At 39.8% G+C, this 21,672-nt stretch overlaps 1 protein-coding gene across 1 annotated transcript in view; it reads right to left on the reverse strand.

Annotated features, from left to right (window-relative positions):
* Positions 1 to 8,835: 8,835 nt before the first annotated feature.
* The window catches only part of CACUL1 (CDK2 associated cullin domain 1), a 42,742-nt gene continuing 29,905 nt past the window's right edge, over positions 8,836 to 21,672 (reverse strand). The window contains exons 6-9 of the mRNA XM_056494854.1: positions 16,561 to 16,650; positions 14,863 to 15,001; positions 12,783 to 12,826; positions 8,836 to 12,292 (exon numbers count right to left, since the gene is read on the reverse strand). Coding sequence (XP_056350829.1) covers positions 12,252 to 12,292; positions 12,783 to 12,826; positions 14,863 to 15,001; positions 16,561 to 16,650 — 314 coding nt within the window. The 3' untranslated portion in view covers positions 8,836 to 12,251. The remainder of the gene's footprint in view (positions 12,293 to 12,782; positions 12,827 to 14,862; positions 15,002 to 16,560; positions 16,651 to 21,672) is intronic.

Below are 21,672 nucleotides of genomic sequence, written 5' to 3' on the forward strand. Positions count from 1 at the left end.
TGAATCACAGCCCATTTAACAATGACAGGGATGCTGGGCTGCTCAGGGGAGGGAAAGGCAGCTCTGACCATTACACACCAGCCAGCATCATTAGAGTCAATTACCCTGTTAGCACTGAAACAGAGCTGGTACGTGAGCAGGGAGCCTCAGTGCTCTTCAAGTGCTGCCTTCAACTGGAGATCAAAAATGGGCACAGGAAAATTTACAGCTGCTTACAAGCAGCACTCAGCACCCGGCAGCATTGGGCCCCTAATTAGGATTTAATAAGCTGGTAATTGTAATGGCAGTGGTCTCATTAGCCTGATGCCTCATTACTGTGAGCACAGATCAAGTTGAGAAAGGCAGTCAACCTTGCAAGCCTTTCCAAACAACCAGACAAGAGCTGATTAAAGCAAGCTCTGCTTTTGAGGCAGTTCCTAATGAAAAGTCCAAATTCACAGCCAATGGGAAACCAACAGTAATTTGTGTCACTCTTTTAAAGAATATCTTTAGTGAGAGGCATGGGACCAGGAAGTTTGTTAATACTAAATAAATGCCCAAAATGAAAAGGAAGAATGTGTAGTCAGCACTACAAAATAAGGAACACTGAGCTGGAACAATGCTTGCCCCAAAGACAGTCCATGGAAATTGCTAATGACTGCTCAGGGTACAATCTCTGAAGCAGACCAACACGTTTCTGAATCCCAAAGAACTTCAGAGCCCTTGGTTACTTGCTGTGTTTATTGAAGCTGTCACTTCAGGTACACACTTGGGCACTGCTCAATAGCAGGTGAAATCATCCTGCACTTTACTGCAGAGCTCAGAGAGCCTTTGATCAAACAAATGTCTGTCTGCTGGCTCTCATCTGCCTCTGTTTGAGCAAGATCATAGCTAAAGGTCTAAAATAAAGTGCATTTATCAATAACAGAAATGAAATGTGTTTTATAAATACTTTTGATTCCAGGAATTTAGATAAAAATCTAGACTATTCCATGAACAAAACTGGAGCACAGATGCCATCTCATGCTGGGTAATCCCCTAGAAACCAATCAATCAAGAACTTCTGAATGCAAATCAAAAAGCCTTTAGGCTCTGTTGCTCACCTTTCTTCCAATCAAAAACATGAAGTTTACTGAGGCCAGGATTTTGCAGCAAGTCATTTCACACCACCTTTTCATCTCAACAGAGCAACGTGAGCAGAGAGTTGGTAAAATTAATTCAAAATAATCAATTCATTAAAAATAAGTATCCAAGTGGCTTCATGAAGATCAAATACCTAACAAAAAACATTTCTGAGCTTGATTTCTAAGTATCCAACTAGACAGTTTTAAAGTTCCTGTGAGTGGTTACCAAGGCAGAGACATGTAACAGATCTTATACAGGGGGGAATTGAAGGATTAACCTTTTTTCTTTTAATTTTTTTTAAAAGATGCCTGCAGAACAAATCTTTATATAGGCTGCCTTTCAGTCATAAAATACTTTGACCAACACAGAGAGAAAATTCTTGTGAGTAATTTTGGGATGGCAGAGGATGTATTTGCAGAGACCTTGGAGCAGCAGCCACCCCATGGGCTGTCACTGGTATCACTCAGCAGCTGCTGCCTCTCTGTTCAGAAAAGTCACAATGGTCATGGCCACCAAAAATGGAGGAAACCCTCAGGAGCCTGAAAATGAGATTTTTTTAAGCATAGATTTACTATGCTGGTATCAGCACTAGCAGTTCCAAGAGCCATGAGCTGGTGTCTATCCAGCCCTGCAGGAAGCAGGTTCAGGGAGGGCTCAGAGCAGAATTCCTCTCCCTTGCCTGGTTTTGTGTCTTTCAGCATCAGGCAATGTGTACCTTTGTGGGAAAGCCCCCAGTGAGTTTTGATAAATAACTTTAAGGCATTATCAGAAGGGGACCTTTTGTTCCAGTCACAAGGTCTCCTTTCCTTCCCCTAAAATGAGATTTCTCGTGGTGTAACTCAATGACCTGCACAAAGCACAGTTATTCAATAACACCAAAATTAATGCTAATGCTGGACTAATGCAATTTATGAACAATTCAAAAAAGCATCCAGCACTTACAGTTAGGACATAATTAGGAGTTTGAAAGGAACCCAAATAACTGCACCTGCTTTTCCTCACACAAGTTACTGGTCTGACAGACCCTTGCAAAACAATTCCACAAATCCTTCTGGAGGAATCAAGTAGGGAAGTCCTGATCTTTCTAATTTTGTGTAACATTATGCTGCTGCTGGAACCCACAGGTTTTCCTGTATTTACCCAGAGGCCAGGCAGCTCTGTTATCTGATGGAGAAATCTGTCTCTCCTCTTCTGCCCAAGGCAATTGGGCATTTTCCTCACCTGCTCCTCAGCAGCACCACGCTGGCTCTGGGGTCAAGGTGTGAGGTTCTTTGACCTCCAGTGCTCTGGGCACCAACTCCAGAGCTCTTAGGCTCCTTCTTCATCAGGTAACTTAAGCAGAGAAGCTAATAATTAAAAAGGTTATTTGTTACAAAGCACATCTTACTACAAAGCACACCAGTCTCAAAAGGCAATGGCAAAAAGCAATGGTAAAGCAAAGCAAATGCAGTGGCAATAAGCCAATGGCTAAAAGCCACAATGGCTAAAAGCAACAACACTCCCAATACATATTCTTATATAGGATTTTTCTAACAAGCTGAGATGCAAGCTCAGACCACCACTCTTTAACCTATTAGAATTCTAGTTTCTTAGCACACCAGGTTATGTATAGAACTACACACACAATCTATTGTGTTCTATCTAAGAAATGTAAGCAATATTCTCACTATAACTCCATTATAAGTCCTGTCTACAACTGTGGGCCTGGAGCCTCCACTAAAGATGTCAGTGTGTTTCAACCTTCACTAGAACACTCACTGCTACTCTGGCATTTGAAACCTTTCACTTACTAAAAGCATTAGAACCCACCCTAAAACTACTGACTTACTTCTACTTACATGTCTACTTTATGTGTGAGTGGCTTAATATACTTCAATCCATCCAAAGGCTTTAATTCAATCCCTGCACCCTGATTCCTCCCTGAGGGATCCAGAGAATCCCCTGACTATGACTCCAGCACCAAGGGGTGGCCCAAGGAGCACCAGGCAATCTGTGTTTGGCAGATATTGCAATGTGTGGCCACAGATGTGTTTCCTTCAGCTGTTTTGGTACTGCCATCCCCCAAGAACTGTGAGCACAGCCCATTCCCTCAGGGAAAACCTTTCCACCCTCCACCACCAAGGCTCAGAAAACACTGCAGGCAAGCTGAGCCCACATCATCTCCTTCACCACTTCTTGGTGAGGGAAATTATCTGCCAAGAACTCTCTGAGGTCACAGACCTCAGCAGACTCTAATAAATTGTGGATTTCATTGTCTAACCAAAGTCTGTATGGATCCTTCACATGTCCCAGTTCAGCACAACACCCCTAGTTGGTTTGTGGATAATTTAAAGAACAGCTGAGTGCTGTTCCCTTCCTTCTGCAAGACTGGATGCAGCCACATGTCTGAGCACCTCCCTGCACAAACATCTCAGCTCAGAACTGCAGCATTTGGTGCTTTGCAGGGAAGTCCCTCCCGAGCTGAGCAGGGGCAGAACTCCAGTCTGGTCTGTACCCCTGGCATCCCTCACCACTGGTTTTTGTCACCTCCTTTCACTGCTTTCCCTACAAACACCACTTCATTCTGGGCTGCAGTTTTGTTCTGTGGTTCAGAGGAAATTAAAGGATATTTGCTTATTGAAATATGGACAAGAAGCTGCTCTGAGGTGAAGCAAACCCCTGACATGCTGAAGCACTGCTGGCTGGCCACACACATCCATCTTCAGCACACAGAGGTCCCCAAAGAGTCCCTCCCAGTGTCTTTCAGTAATCTGGCAGATTACTGAAAGTTGGGTGTTTTTATCTCTTCAACTTCCAGGAATTTTCCACCAAACGGGAATAACCCTTTCTGACAGCTCTGAGTCAGAGTGAAAGGCAGAAAAAAGTGACAGGTTTTTATGACTTGAGAATAAAACCAGAGACAACTCATCTGCAACTTCATGCATATTGAAGTGGGCTACAAAAAAGTGACAGCAAAAGAAAATCACACAATGTTGGAACCTAGAAATCAGGAGAACCTGACTGACAGCACAGCAACACCTAGAGAATAACAGACCAGAATTGCTGGTAGAAAATTTAAATATATTTAAATTAATTCCCCCATTCCCGAGAAAGCAATTATGTTGACGCTCGAAGTACCTAAGATTTCAATCTGTTTTGAAATATCAAGCTGTCAATATTTTCATCCATTTTGCAAATAACCATTAAGGGGAATTAAAATGCAACATTGCTCAAGGATTGCCAGTGCAGCATCCACACAGGAGAGAGATTGAAGCTGCCTTGACAGCTGCAGCCTCAGCCAGCTGCAGCAATGAATGTCCCACTCCAGAGCAGCACTTAAGGACAGGAGCTGGAGGGGGAAGGATGCAGACAGCCCTAACATGGTGTGAAGGCTCTCCAGAGCACATCTGGACAGCCAGAAGCACAGAGCAGGATTACTAAACCCAGAGGAACTCAGGTCATGATGTTTCTCCTCAGAAAAAGACAAAGAGACTGTCTAGGTGCATCGCTGTTCTTCCTTAACTGAACAGTCTTGTCCTGTCCAGCCTTCCTCCTGTGCTTTTGGGGACACACAGAATAGTCCAGACTCTGCTAGGGGGGAAGATGGGGGTTTGAAGGTGTCCAGCATCACCCAGCCAGAAGACACTGCATAGCTGAAATAGAGACAATATTTGAAAACCACGTGGAAAGTTACAGATTTCAGACACAACTCAGGTGACACACTGCAGCAGCTAAAAAATACTGAAATGTGCCTATTGGGGCACACACAAGTTTTGCACAGTCTCAGTTTGAGGTCAAAGATAAGCTCTTCCAAGTGGTGAAGTGCTCCCTCCATTCTGCTCATGAGTTGTCATGTCCAACATGACTCAGGAGTTTTTTTATTAGCTCTTTATGACTCTGAAAATTCTCAGAGATTAATACTGAGGGCCAAGCCTGTTGTTTGAAATTTATCTAGCCAAGAGAAGAATTATTTCTTCTGTATGAATATCCTCCTTTTGCTTTAAATTCACTTTGTTAGCCTTAATTTGACTGATGAAAAATCAAATAAGTCACATGGTTCAATTAAAAGCAACCAGACATGTTGGGCTTTTTCCTGTGTATATGTAGCCCACAAACAAAGGGAATAATATAATAATGGCCAAAGCATTTGTTTGTATTCAAAAGAAGAAGAATTCATCAGACTAAAGCAATCTTGAACTAAGTCACTCTGAGGATGCAAACCAGCAGAAAGTTAAATTAGCTCCCCTAGGAACTAACTTCAAATATATTCAATTTTCAGGATGCTTTTAAAAATCAACAGAGCTCTTGAAATACTTCAAAAACAACCAACAACTGTCTGCAGAGCAGCTAAATCAGTGTAAGGGTGGTTTGTCCTGCCCTGGGAAAGGCTAAAAGGAAGCACAAGCACCATTTGTGGTGTCCAGCCTGGCCTTGGGCACTGCCAGGGATCCAGGGGCAGCCACAGCTCCTCGGGGCACCCTGTGCCAGGGCCTCACCAACCTGAAAAAAGAAGTTTTTTCTAATAGATAACCTGCTCTTCTACAGCTTAAAGCTGTTTTCTGCTCACTTATATAAATACAGAGCAAAGGATAATCTTTTGTTTCCCCCTTTATTAGGCAAACTGCCTCCCAGCCCTGAAAATTAGCCCTGGGCTACACACGCTCTCCTTTTAAATTACATCTGTAATTAAAAATCTTCCTGCAGACCTGGGGACCACAGTGCACCCAGCCCCTGCACAGCTGAACACAGACCCTCCATGCCCTGGATTTGGAAACAGGAAGCCACGATTTTGATTTCTTACAAGAGCCCAGAGATGATATAGCTCAGGAGGGGCACGGTGGCTTTGGTAAATGTGCCTCAGAGGTGATTCCTGACACCTGCAGATCACTGACTGTGGCGTATTTTAAAGTAACAATCAGAGAAGCAAATGTGAAGTGCCCTGTAGATGAAACAGCAGCAAGTGGATGAGGAAGCTCAGCCACAACTGCTGAGGCTGCTGCACTGCTCTGCTCAGTCTCCTTCACTCTGGACCTTCAGGTGCCAGGATAACAAGCTGACAAGAGGACCTGGCAAGCTATAAGCTTGTCAGTCCAAGTTCAGAGAATTTAAAACAGATTTGCAGAAACTCTTTGTTGAACAGAGTAGATGAAATGTTTTGCTAAAATTTTTCTTGTTTCCTTTTACCCAAGGAAATCCCCAGTTCATCAGCAGGTCAGAGTGTGACACCACAAATTTCCACCTGAACTTTTGTCACCTGTGATGTGAGAGTTCACACCCTTAGGTCTGCCCAGCAATTCCTGTAATGGATTCACTTTTCCACATGAAGAAATTGGCACTGGGAATCTACACAGCAGGAACAGACAGTGCTCCCAACAGAGATCACCATCACACTGACCACACCGGGGTCCTGCTCATTGCTGTGCTCACAACAAGCTGACAAGGAGGTGAACAGTGAATGTGAGGTTCCTGTGCCAGCACCCAGGGAATGCAGAACATTGGCTACAAAGAGCTGCAGCACTTCATTTCACTCAGCAAGGGGGTGAGAGCTCCAAACCACGTCTGACTGCAGTGACTTACAAAGGGATGAACAGGAAAAACGTGATTCTAATTCTGCTTTCACATGGAGGAGCTGCTACTACCCACAAATGGCATCTTGGCACTCTGACAGACAGCTCTAAGAAGGGTTAGCTTGTATACAGCAGTCAGTAAGAAAAGGCAAATTCAATGCTGGGAATTATTAAAAAAGAAATAATAAAACATAATTATGCCAGAACATGAATGAACTGAAGATGCAATTTTTCATTCCATGTTACATTGCCAGAGGGAAACAGGAAACAGAAGTATGGAAAGCAGGATTTCACTTTATGGGTGTCTCTCCCCTGCATATCTGTAACTATGGCATTCTCTGCAGATCAGAGCCATAACTGGAAAAGCACATTTCACTTGAATATGCATTCTGAAGTCGTAACTGAGGGAACAAATAGGATAATGAGATTATTTCCAAAACAAGTAGATAATCACCAGGTATGACACATCTCTGCATTTTAAGGGAAATGATTATTCTATTTGGATGGAATTCTGCCTCAGATCCATTCCAACAGACATCCAAACTGTGTACCTGAAACAACTGAGGCTGTCTAAGCAACTGGGAACTGCAGGTGCCTGCTCAATAAAGACTTAATACAGAAGTGATTAAGAAAAAAACCAAACAAGCCTGTTTTCCTTCTGCTCTGGCAGTGGTAGGACTGGTCCTGTCTGCCAATTTCTGCTTCCAGCTCCTTCCACGAGGTGGGTTCAAGTACCAGCAGCCCATGGCCAGTAACTGAGACCCCAAACCAGAAATCTGGGAGCACATCCCTTTACTGATGTGTGGTACCTGCTGGAGAAATCTTTTGTTTCCCATTGACCACACAGGGAATTTGAGTCAAGGATAGATAATCCTTAGATTTCAAGGCCTGACCTGTTTCACACAGGCTGAGTGTCACTGCTCAGCCACTCCTGCCACAGGAACAGATGTGGAGCTGAGTTTACAGCCCATCAGCTCTCCCACAGTGCCTGTGTGGAGGCATTTGGGGTGTTTGCTGGCAGTGCAATTCCCTCCATGGTCACTGATGTTTGCACAGTGTGACCCTTCCCCCAGGGATCACCCCAGCAGAGCCTTCAGACCCCTCCTATGCCATGCCTTAACAGGAGCTCTCATCCTGGCAATGCACCTCATCCACAGAGCAGCATCTGCAACCACCCTGAGATTAATGTACAAACTGCTCTCTGCACAAAACCATCCAGTTTGCTGATAGATGGCAAACGGTGCAAACCACGAGTAATAACAAATAAATTATCTGCTGCTCTCTAACAGAATCCGGTGCTGACCCAGGTCACCACAGAAACTGGAACAGTTTTTCTTAAGGAACGACTAATTGAAAAACAATACTAATGAGGCAATAAGTGCTATTACCAAATCCATTCTGTTGTCATCATTAGCGAGTCAACATTCCTGTTCTGTGCTAATTAGGTCAGATAGCAGAAGCTCAGAAAGAAGAACATTAACCAAGTGTATCTGGAGCATTCCAGACAGAGGCAGCCAGAAGAGATTTCTGAGCACTCATTGCCTATGGAATTTTGGAATCCCCTTAACAAGTCATTCCAGGTAGATCAAGATATGTTATTTTAATCCTTTCCCTCACTCTCTCTAGCAAAGCACAAAGCACTTTGTCAAGTTTTCAGCAAGTTTGTCCTGTTTAGCTCATGCAGTAAGGCTGATTTTCTGTCCTTCCTGATACAGAGGGCACAACTTCCCCTCACAGGTGACTTTGCTCCCCATTCAAAGCCACTCTATTTCAGTGCTACAAGGATGAAACTTAGATTCTCCAGCCTTTTTCTCTTAACAGGCACTAGGGACATAAAAATATTTTGTTGGGCCAGTATCACACTGACTTGTGCTGAATTTACAAAGTGAATTCCCATGGCTTGTTACTGGAATGATACCTGCCAGAGTAAGTCCACAACTGGTTCACACCTGCCATGATTACCAATACCTGAAGTTTGTAAGCTACTAGAAAATCCTTGTTTATCCCAGATGAAATCCAGAATGGTTGCAGTTAACTGAATCTAAAGGCCCACACTGAGAGCTGAACTAAGTGCCCTCTGGATACCTTGTGCATGTCCAGACATCACACAAAAAACCCAAACCAAACCAAACCAAATCAAAATTGTTTTCTCTCTGCTGGAGCTGGGTTGATGACAGGAGTCAAATTCAAGTGGTTGTTTTTTATTCCATAGTTCTACAGAATAGTCCTTTCACTAAGGTTGTCACAGTGTACATGAGAAACATTTTTCAGTCACTCAAAACATGCCCTTTGTAGTTCTTGGGGGTTTTCGTTTGGTTTTCTTAATTTTTAGAAAGTAAATAATCATGTCAGGGACAAATTAAAAGGGATGAATCTGGCTGATTATACTTCTATCAAATGAGAGGAGTCAAAAACTTCTTCAATGCATTAATCTGTAAACATTTCCCCAACAACTGCAGGAAGGAGATGCAGCTGAGGAAGAGTTTGGTACTTACTTGGTTAGACTCCCACTCCATTATTTGTACCAATGACCATCTTAACCATGTATCAACAGCTGCCAACCATTAGTCAGCATGCTGAATTTAAATATTTCAACTTCTCAAATAAAGAAATGAAATTAATCTAAAAATATTTTAATGTAGCAAGCTTGGCTATAGAACCAGTGCAACATAAAGAGGACACCCATTGTATAACCAACTTTACTGCTTAACAGAGTAAGCTACAGATGCAACAGATTCACCACAAGTTATCTGGTTAAATTAAATACTGAAGTTAGGATCATGCTGTTGGTAATTGTGGTTTTACAGTACCAATGCTCAAGTTGGCTGAGTTAGTTTGACTGTAAGTAAAATGCAAGTTTACAGAGAAACAAAATAATTTAGTATAGTATCCTGTATTCTGCTCCATGCTCAGTCACAATGATAATGTCTTCAACAGATAAACAGTATTTCAGCATTATGTAAATAATGCCAAATTTACAACATAATACAGTGCTTGACAAACAGATTCTTCAGGCATGGGGCCAGTGGTGACAATGCTACACAGGACTAGAAGTATCCAAGCCCCACTCAGTGCATACACAGGACCACACTGACAGGAATGCTTTACCTTTTGATGGAATTGTCACTCTAGGAGTTTGTGCCCCAAACATAATGCAATGGAAAAGGAATGTTAAACCCTTGCCTCAGACACGAAGCAAAAGCACTACATGTTATTTACAAACCTGAACCAGTAAAATCACTTTAAGACCAGAGAAAAACTGTGATCACTTGACAAAGATGACAGAGCTTTTGGTTACTGTACTGTGTGAACCAGGATGGAAATGAAGTTGTAAACAAACTTTAACCAAATTAGGTCAATGCATCTATTCTTAACTCAAGAATATTGCCATTTCAGCAGACAGTGATTTTTAAAGCTAAGGACACTATCAGAGGTTTTATTTTTGTTTAAAGCCAAAACTTTGAAAACCTGGAAGCTGGCAAATTATTTTTGTTCCTTATAAGCCTTCATTAATTTTTCCACACACTTCACCAAAATTTTCAACCCCCCCGATTTCATCTAATCCTGCTCCAACCTCAGTAGCTGATAACAAAGTTGAAGGAGACACTACCAACACCTGAAAATCCCTTCTCAGAGTGGCTTGGTTTGCACCACTGGGGATGAGTTCAGATTGCTGGCACTGTTCTACATTGAACACAAAAGACTGAAGCATTAGGTCTTAATTTGAAAAGAAACACTTCCTCAAAATTAGACAGGCTTTGCAAACATACAAAGAAAGAACATAGGGAAATCATATTTGAATCTGTCAACCCCAGCAGTGTCAAACTCATTCTTCCTCCCCCACCCTCCAACCAAACCACATTGCCAAAGTGGCTGATGAGACACTGATGGAATTAAATTCATTGATATAAAGTCTGGATACAAAACAAAAAGAAACTTTGTCCCTGCCGCATCTATTTTTTTCTTTTTTTTCTTGCATTTTGTAATGAACCCATACAAGCATGAAAGCAGTTTTGTTGGTATTTTGTGTTGCTTTTTTAAAACAGGCATAAGAGTTGTGCCAGACAAAACTGAAGAAACTTTTATTTCACTTCAGAAAGATTTTTTTTTTGTATTACCAACCTATTTTTCTTCATAACTAAAGGTGATAAAAAAAATTCCATAGTAATGAAAAAAAATAAAAAAACCAAACCCTGTAATCAAACTGCATTTTCAAGTATGTTTCTCCCCTCACAAAAGAGCTGCATTAGCCATACTGCTGAGTAAAACCCACATGTCAATGAGCAGACTTAGCCCCTAGGCCCAGATCCCTCGGGAATGGGCTCAGCTGGATCTCCAGGACACAACACTGGAGGCAGATGGGCAATGCACACTTTATATCACTCCTGAAATCCCTGATTCTGACTACATCCACAGCCCCATCACACCCCCCAGCAGGAGGAGTGGCACAGGAGCCACAGAGTGATGTTGGACAGGTACCATTGTTCAGCCCAGTGCAATTCTTGTGCTGATGGAGATGCACTTTGCAGAGCTACCAGACTGCAGAGTTTTGCCCACAGAGTTTTTACAGAGCACAACATAAACCACATCCTGCTGTTTTGTTCAGTCTGGAATTCTCATCTCCATCTATTGCAATTATAGAATCATAGAATCACAGAATAATCTGAGTTGGAAGGGACAAGGATCATCCAGTCCAGCTCCTGAGGCCAATGAAAAGTCATTGAGGGGGATTCTATAAGAGTTGGTCCCTGCATTAAACACTAATACATGTGAAAAATAAATGGGGACAAACTTCAAGTCACTATTAGTGATGGTGATAGGTTCAACTTTTCTTCTTTCCTCCTTATTTTCACTTCCCATTAATGCAAGAGAAAAGTGCAACTTTGCAGCATGTTTGTTCACATCAAGTTTTTCCTCAAGAACACATTTTGCAGCAACAAAATATGGTCTGTAAAGTTGCAAAGTGCACAAGCTGAAGGCACAGAGTACAAACACATAAGAAAACAGATTTCAAAATACCAACTAATAAAAAAGAGACAAAAGAAAAATCTGGAATTCAAAACTCCCTGACAGAAGATACATTTATATGGGACCAACTCTTCTTGGAAGGTGACAGGCTTTAAACTAACAAACAAATACTGCAAAATAATGAAACTTTATTCTTATTAAGTAGAAGCTCCAGAAAATAACTTGAAGTTTAAAATCTAATACACTGACTTGTTAACTAATTTTAAGAATGTCTTTAATATTAAGAAAAGAGTGCAAAAAGGATTCTTCCATTCTAACGCTTTTGGAAGCTGCTGATTTCGGCTGCCCATTTCCACTTTGAAAGGATTGTTTTTCAAGGTGCATTCCTCACAAAGGTTGCAGAAGAAGAGGTTGTTAATAGGCCAGACCAGGGAATCTTGTCTTTCAAAGTCATCCCAAGTGTAGCAGCAACTGACATTTTAATATATAAAGAAGAAGGTCCAAAACTCTTCTTTGAGGCATACTTTGTGTCAGAGCTTGAGTTTCAGCAGTTGCCAAAGGAGGCTCCAGATACCACCTGTGCTCCTCCAGTGTCTGTTCTGGCTAGGAATAAAAGCTGATCCAGTATATTCACTATCTGTATCCCCTGGAGCTTGCACAAGCCGATGAGCCATCTGAAATTACAGAAGAAGTTAAGAAATCCTCTCATATTAAACTTCCCCATGATGTCCCTTGCCACCCTTCCCCCAAAACACAGCTGTGCCTGCAAAACATTCACACTGTGAACAGAAGCTGATACACCATCCATGTTCATTCAGTCATTTCAGCCTATGATAAGAGTTCATCATAAAACTGTGTGCCATTTTATGGTAGGGAATAAATACTCAGCTGAAAGCAAATGAGGAAACTTGGTGGTAAGAGGGCCATAAAATGAGCAGAAGTTAACAACACACCCAAACAGAAACCATTCCCCAACAGCTCTGCATCCAAGCAGTTTGTATTATTTCTTGGCATGGTAAAGGCTGGATTGCAGACAGCTGTTACATGTGGAGATGCAGCCTCTGACACCTCCCCACCCTGAGAACCCAGAAGTCCACCAGGACCTGAATGCCCAAGCTGGGAGGGGCTGGACCTGCTGGAGGGCAGGGCTGGAGCTGTACTTACTGTAAGCTAACTCTTCTCCAGCTCTCTTGCGTGACTGGTCACCTCTGCAGGAGAAGGCACAGAAAGGGGTTTTCATTAAAACCTCAATTAAAGATGTCCCTGCGCCTCTGGACCTTCAGAGGTCCCTACCAACCCCAACCATACTGGGATCTTCAAAACAACAGGGAAATAAATACCTCAGAGAAATATCTCTTCTAGAGATTTAGAAACAAAATGCAGACATAGTAACAGTATTACCACTGCAGGAATCTCCATTTATCAAAGTATAAGTAAATTTCATAGATTAAATTAGCTCATCCTTTTGCTACAGACTGTAGGCTTGATCTCATAGGATAATTCTTTACAAAATGAAGATGAGGAAAAATGCTCATACACAGTTGGAGCTTAAAACATGCATAAAATTGTTTTCCTCACTTTGAACTCCTCACCAAACTTTATTGAACTATATGAAAAACTCTGCATTTGTCAGTCTGTACAGATGCTCAGAATCTTACAGACTCTGAGCTGACAACATTTGCTCTTTAAGCAGAAGATTTTAGCTATTAATGGTGTTGATAGCTGTTCTTCAGCTAGAAGCAGTTGTGCCATTACTGCTGCTGAATACACTCACTGAACTGTTTTCCTCATGGTTATTGCTTTCAGTCTTACTAATTCTGTAGGTGGCTGATAACAGTTCTGCTTACCAGTTCATTTCACCAGTTTCACACTGCTTAGAGAACTAAACGTGACATGTCAAGTACTAACAGTCTATACCCACAAAACCAACTGGTTTGAAAAATGTTTTTTCTTCAGTTACCTAAAAAGGAGAGATTTGGCTGTGAAGTTCTTTGGCTGGTTCTGAAAGGAGGAGAGACTCTATGAAAGGCTGGGAAGGGTAGTAAGGGACACTGACTATTGCAAGGCAAAATGCATTTCAAAAAACCAGTTGGTTTTGTGGATATAGAAATGTCACGTTTAGTTCTCTAAGCGTGTGAAACTGGTGAAATGCACTGGTAAGCAGAACTATTATCAGCCACCTACAGAATTAGTAAGATTGAAAGTCTGACAACACCAAATTGTTCCCTTTTTTTGCTTTGTTCGGTACATTACATTCTTTTGTCAGCACTATATGCCCACTCAGTCACAAAGTCTCACACTTCTATTTCTTGGGCCAAATACACTGCTTTTTTCAGCCCAGGGTTTTATGGTTTTATTTTTATGCTTATCTCTCAAAATTTTTTTTTTCTCAACAGTCTGCACCACATCATTTGCATTTGGGTCAATGGTAGAGCTCTGAAGCTCAATAATTTACCAAGCTTTAAAGAGAGAGATGACCTTTGAGGAAAACCACAGGGTATGAAATCCAGAAATACACCCAACACTAAACATACCCACATCTAGTGGGTGTTCAAACTACAGGGCCAGATTCTCAGCATTGCACAGGTAACAAGAAAAATGAAGATGTTTTCCCTTTATGAAGAAATGAACCTCTTGGGAGTAGAGCACAAGCCTGATCATAAATTGTCAGAGTACTGCAGAAATGGTGAAAAGTGCTGTGTCTTTGCCTGGGCAGAAAAATAGAGCAATAGGCACTGCCCAGAGGGAACAATTTACAGTATGAATATTTCTTGGAGTGACTTTTACTGTTTGTTCCTCTCCCTCTTTCCCCTTCCCAATTCAATATTCAGATGGGAAAGGCCTATTTAAAATGAACACTGTGCCTGTATAAATAACTCTGAAAGTGGAGTAAAGAGAAAACTGACATTTTCAGAAGCACCACGAATAAAGGAGAATTTACAGAAAATAAACAGTCCAAGTAAAGGAACATGATCATGCAGTAGAAACACAACCAAAACCCAGGGATGCATGAACTGCAAGCAACCTGATAAAAAATTTCAGGCCTTACAATCATCTACTCTTTAGGTACCATCTGAAGGGCTGTTAGTGCTCAAAAGACATTTAAAATAAGGCCATATTTCAGGTACTGAATTGTGAAGGTTCTTTATTAACTCTTAAACTATTTCTTCAGTATTTTTAGGTGTATCCATTTTTACCATTTCAGCACTGTCCTGCACAATCACTGAAGATTAGTAATTATTACCTAGTAAATCCATTCTGAATAAGCTCTCTTTGAAGTTTCTGGTCTTGAGCAGCATATTCCTGAAGCTCAGATTCCACAGCAGGGGGTAGAATATTTGGGATGAATTTAGAAAATAAAGCTGGTGCCATCTGTACCCATTCTGCAAGAAGAGAGAAAGCAACAGCAAAATACATGGAAGAGATATTTTGTGAAAATGTTACTGTTTGACAAATGTAACTCTATTTTGAATACATATTAGGAACTTGAATTGAAAAAAAAGGAAAAAGAAAAAACCCCCAAATCCACAGAAACCATGCCTTAAAGCAGAACAAATAATGAGACTGCTGAAATCAGATGTTTACATGCAGACAGAATTACTATTTTTCTCAGTCTCATCATCAAACAAATTCAGTTCTTGCAGCATCTCACAGGACCTGCTGAGTCTCTGGACACTCTTAAGGAGAGGCAACTGATGATCAGCAAACTCATTTGGATAATTAGATAATGATTCTAACACTTTACTGCAGAAAATTTATTCCCAAAATGTACCCTTCTCTCCCCTGAGCCTTACTTCTAAAAAGTACAGTAGTATCATCATACAACCCTACTCCTCCATCTCCATTTCAAAGGAATTCATGCATTTCTCTCACTGATCTTCCAAAGCTTAGACAGGGATCATCTGGAACAGAAAACTGTGAAATCACAAGGCCATCACTTACAATATGAAGTGTGGTCAAGGAACAACCACCCTGAATTGCTTCCAAAAGAGTAATACTTTTACACTTATGTATACACACTTCCTATCTTTGGTCCTGAACACTTTCTAAAACTGAAATTAGCATTGCCTTAAAATTGGTGGAAGCATATTAATTTTGCTGATGTTAAAATAATCTTTGCTTACAGAAAGTGCATTTTGTACATGTAGAGTCCACTCTATTCCTGGTTTGTACACATGCCAAAAACTGCACTAAAGCTTTTGTAAATGATTCTCATTCTTATTTCTATTTCCATAAATGGGGACTGCAAAAATAGACTGAGGCTCAGGCACAATCCTTCTCTCAGGCACACCACAGTAAGAAACTGTCAGTACTAGAAAAGGAAGGGAAACAGGCACCATTTATTTATGGATATTTTGAACACTTCCTGTTTCTAAAAACCTCTCAAACACAGGGTAAGGCACTCCTCAGTTCTCCAAAATTCACAAGATTCTTGTAAAAATTTATTAAAATCTGCAACACCTTTTTCTTTTCAATATAATTGTTGCAGCATAAGACATCACAATGCATTCACAAGTTAAATTAAGCTCTTCCATGAAGCAACACCAACAAAACAACAGCTTCATAAAACACAGTCATTCACCTCCTGCCAAAGATCTGGTTTTTTGAAGTGTGACTCTCAATTCAACTTTCACCATTTCAATAATTCTAAATTTCTGCCATGATTGTCTCATTAATATCCTTTCTTCTTTATTTCTACAGAGAAGGAATGGATCTTCCCTCAGAATAGAGGACTGGGTTGTGTTTTTTAGAAAGTATTTGCTATTCACATGATACTTTGCCCAGGTGACAGATAGACAAGAAGAACCAGGGTGGAACTGAGCATTATGATGCACAAAACACACTTTGATTGTTAACTGTGCATTAGTTAGAGAGCAGACACATTTTGGCAAACAAATGACAACCACAAGATGAGATGAGTACAAACATTTCTCCTTTTTACCTGGTCGTAGTGTATACAGGCCTTTCACAATATTTGCCATGGTTGAAGGAGTTATTTGAAACGGTGTTGACTGAGCTTCCAGAAGTAAAGCTGAAACAAAATTAAGACAATCAGCAACTTTTCTAACATAATTTTTTAAAATAAAAAAAAAAATACAGTAGTTCTGCTTTTTTTGGCACCTGATGTCCTCACAAAGAAAATAGCCACATATCTGATTTGAACTTATTGTCAAGAATAATAATACATCACCTTTAGATAGAAGTATCCTGCTCAAATTATGTATAGTGAAAATGTGTAATAACTTATTTTTCATTCATTGGAGGCAGCAGAGGTTCAACAAAACCAAGCAGGTGATGGCTTTAAGTATTAAGACACAGAACTGAAGCAAACTCACACCAGTGTGTTAAACACCTGAAGATCCACAAATCCTTACTTTACAGCATTTAGAATCTTGCACACAAAACTAAGGCTGGATTCAAAGTCTATGCATGTGTAGTGCAAAAATTGTAAATGCTGAAGAAGAAAAGCTGTTTTTTTAAACACAAGTTAATAACTGCACCTTCCTCTTGAGGAAAAACCTGCCAAGAGCACATTTACTGTTTATGTTGTGATGTACAAGTTTTCATCCTTATTGGTATTTATATGAGCTTTGTACCTACATCTGAATTACAGAAACACACTCACACAAAAGAAAGAAATTAAGGTGTAAACCAACTGCTACCTCTTGATTTTCATTTCTCTACCCAGCAGCTGAGCACCCTTCTGTGCCCACCACAGGAGAAAAAAATAACTCTTACAATTCTACCTAAGGGACACATCTCTTGGGCTTACATTGGAGAAGCTCTGCTTTTAAAGCTTCAGAGCATCTCCAACTCTGGCCTCAGCATCTGCACCCATAATACTTAAACAGACAGAAAAATCTTCAGCAGCATGTTTTTTCTTCTCTTTCTGAAACTATTTAAGTGGCTCATGTCATAGGGAAATTAAAACAAAGTACTTCTTTGTAACCTTCAAGTAATCAAAGTTGCTACATTTAACTGTTACAGATGAATTTGTTTTACAAAGAGCCATCCTAAAAGTGCTTGCTCATTTCTGCTGCAGCCTTGAGGGTGTGAGAGCCTGTGATTTGTTCTGTAATGACATATTTACAGCCCCTTTCCTAAAGATTTGTCAAATAACCTCTTGGCAGCCAAGAAAGTTGGAAATCATAGAATTAAAATGGGCAGAGTGTTTATAATGTGAGAGTAATGCACAATCCAAACAATGTGCATGCATATACAAATATTTACATCTTTAATTAAGACTGTGACCACTTCAGCTTAAGCATCACCAAAAGATTTGCAAAGTACCCAAGAAACTGTGAATTTGTTCTTCATTTGTAGGAAATTACACATTAAGTCACACAAAACAAATTATTCAAAATTAAAAATCTTCATTACTTCATTGCAGCTTCAGAAATTAACATTTCTTATCTTGCTTTCTGCAAATGCACACATCACCTGCTACAATGCAAATTTAAATCACTCACTCCTGATTTACAGGCAATAAATACAAGCATGACAGTATTATGTTCAACAAGATAACAGAATAATGGCATGTATTTCCTGATTCTCAATAAAGAAAATTAAAGAATATCCTGTTCAATAAGCCATACAGTATGAACTGACCCAGTTTGTTCAAAAGATGGACATCAAGCCTTGAAAAATTAATAGCAGTGCTGTAGGATATTTGTTTTTAGAATGATTTCCATAAGAGTAAACAAGACTCCTCTCTGGATAGAACCAAAAGATCTCAATGTAAATTTAAAGACAAAGTTGTAAACTCAGATGAAAAGATGTAAAACTTCTCTGTACACAAATTCATTTGCAGTGAATCAGATATTCATTCATTTCACTTCAATGGAACAGACCTTCATTCAATCCTGTATTACTTCTTGAGAGGCTCACTCAAGGAACAGAAACAGCTCTGCCAGACATGCTGGAATTACCTCTGCTGTTATTTTACAAATCTTACAAAAGACTAGCAAATACTAAGGCTTTGATTTGCTTTATTAGAATAATTAGTGAGAGTCTACAACAACAGAAGTTGCAGAGACTCCTTCTACCCACTCCAGAACTGCACCTGCAGCATTTCAAAGACCGAGGAGGGAGAGGCAAAACAAAACTGAAGCTCAGCTGAACGAGAGTGGTAATGCCATCTGACCACCTCCACAGTGCTCATGAATTAATACCACATTCTACAGACTATGTAACTAACATGTGAACAAGTTAATTACCCTCTAAAGAGTCTTGAAATAACTCCTGGCAGAATCAGAGAAGTGTGGGTTCCCATGATGAAAAGTATTAAATCAAAAAAGATACAAAATGCTTTGAAATATTCTTGAATACAACACCCAAAATGGCCTCAAGGAATTTTGAGGAACATTGATGAACAATATTGCAGTAAGTGAGGTATGAACCTGCAACACTTCAGATACTCTGCAGTAACCAAGTTACCCCAATGTGGCACAGTAGCACTGGAGAATCATGTCCCTTGAACATTTAAGCTCCTTCCTACAGGAATTCCAGGAGTAGCAGATGATACCTTAAAAAGTTCAAATTCATTTGTTCTTAACTCAAGACTGACTTGCAAAACTTAGGATTTAGCTGTTCTAAAAAACTTTTTCTATCCCTCAACACTCCTTTGAAAACAGATTTATTTTACTTAGTGAAGATGTAACTTTTCTGGCACAACAGTGAAACTTTTGCATGTTAGCACAACAAGGGCCTTTCCTCCCTCTGCAGGAATTTAAGCTATTAAAAAATCATACCTAAGTATGACTTAGACAGATGTACCCAAAGTTATAACTACTCAACAATGCACCTTAAAAAATTAGAAACCATATTCCCACTAAAAGCAATCCCTACAGCTTCCACAGCAAGGCATTCATCAGCTGCTGCTCTCCAGTCTTCAACAGCAGCAGAACATTGTTTAACATGAACAGGTGCTGGAGATCTTTGTCCTGCTGTACAAACTCTGCTTTTTAGGACTTAATTCCACTATGTATGCAATGTCTGTATTACTGTGCAGGGTAAAAACTTCAATACTTCCAGGGAATTGAACCCTTCCATAAGTGCACAGCATTTCTGCCCCTTGGGAGGATCTGCAGATCCCATGGAGTCAAATCTGTAGTAGGATAAATTACCTTTCCCTCAGCCAAATTATTCAGGGTCCATCTGATCACACAAACCTTTCCACTATATAAAATCCCATTGACCTTGAAGATGGTTCCTTTATCTCAGTCCACTGGGTTGAACCCAGATGCCAACAGCAATTAAACAGGGAGGGAACTGCCACAGCCAAGATGCAGCTGAAAGTTTTTGTTGTTGCCATTTTGGGTTGTGGTTTTCTACGAGGTTGGTCAGGTTTTTGTGTTTGTTTTTTATTGTTTTTATTTGGTTTTTTGATTTGTTGGGGTTTTTTTCACCTGCTGCCTATTTTGTCATTAAATAGTCTGATCAAAGCTAGTATGATCAAAGCTTGATCATACATTACCTGTCCATTCCTTTAACCTAGGTACAATTCCTATGTGTTAATTACTGATCTAGACTTTCAAAAGCCTTTTGAATGAAAACTTTCTCTTTGGCTTAACCTTCACATTTGCAGTTATATCAACCTTCTTATGATTCTGGGGTTTTATCTTCCTTTAAACAGAAAAATAAATTTTTACTTCTTGGTAAGTTTGTAATGGATTAAAATGTAGATCTGAAAAAAAAAAGACAAAAGCTTTTTATTACTATGCATTTGCCACTAGGCATTGAATAAAGCCACAGCTTACTGTTAAAATATTCATAACACAGACCAAAAGCTTTATTAAGTACATAGTAAAAATGCTACAAAATAAAAATTCCGACTCTTAATCACATGGAAAATAGTCAGTGCTTTAAAAAGAATAAATACAAAAAACAAAGCTAGAAATGTAGATATATATGCTTTTGGACTTGTATAATTGGAAAATAGGGTGGTATTTTCACATTTATAATTTTATGAGCTCTTACTGAAACTGGAATATTATTCCTATTTCTTTGCCAAGAAGCCAGATTAACCATGGTGGTCATTACCTGAGACTGCATTTTCCAACTTAATTTGAGGTGCTGCAACTCAATCAACATGAAACAGGGAAAATAAGAAATGCAGCTCCAACTTTTTTAAATGGCCTAGAGTTCTTTCATGAAAGGTTTAGATCAGAGACAAAATTTGCATGTAAATTGTTATTTAAAGAATTTGAGTGTGTCCTACAATAGTTGGTAACAACCCAGACTGCTACCAGTATTGTTACAACACAATTACTTAGTCCTTAGCTGTCAAATTACAGCTGCAACTTCAATATTAGTGATGGCCCACTTAAACTGCTGAGCATGTAAATATTGATTATTCCATCAGATCTGCAGAGCACAGAGGGTATAAAACACTAACAGCTACAAAAGCTCTCTTAGTTAGTCCTGGAGAGTGTAAAGGTGTCTGCTGAGGTCTAAGAAAAGGGTAACATTAATGTGACAAGAGTTTTGAAAGAATGCTTGACTTTCCTGCAATAGCAGCATCCCAGCACACTCCACATGGGCTGAAAAAGAAGTGGAACAATAAATATTGCAGTTGATTTTCACTATCAGCTATCTGTGTCTATCAATATTTGGAAGGAAAGAAGGAAGGAAGGAGAGAAAGGAGAATATTGTTTAGAAAGTTAGAATTGGAAACTTGAAGTGATTAAATTATTTGCCAACATAAAGTAAGCTAGAAACTAAATACTGAAATTCACAATCCTGTAGATGCATAAAATTATTTTTAAATTATTTTTAATGAAGAGCTTTAGAATAAATGCATCCTTTCCCTATATCTCAGAAAAAGAACTTTATGCTACAGAACCCCCTTGCCACCCAAATCAATTATTGTAAGAAGCTCAACAGCTTTATAGCTGGGGAAAAAAGTACATTAGCTTTTTGTTTCTAGGAATTCTAACAGAAATCACCCTGGTTTAGTCTGGCACAAACACACTGGAATTAATTGGTGTTTTCTCCTAGTGGTTTGCTACCTTTCTTCATTTTTAAGGCCCTGAGGAAGATATTTTATTCCATT

The sequence above is a fragment of the Oenanthe melanoleuca genome, chromosome 6 (genome assembly GCF_029582105.1).
Source record: "Oenanthe melanoleuca isolate GR-GAL-2019-014 chromosome 6, OMel1.0, whole genome shotgun sequence".
Lineage (NCBI taxonomy): Eukaryota > Metazoa > Chordata > Aves > Passeriformes > Muscicapidae > Oenanthe > Oenanthe melanoleuca.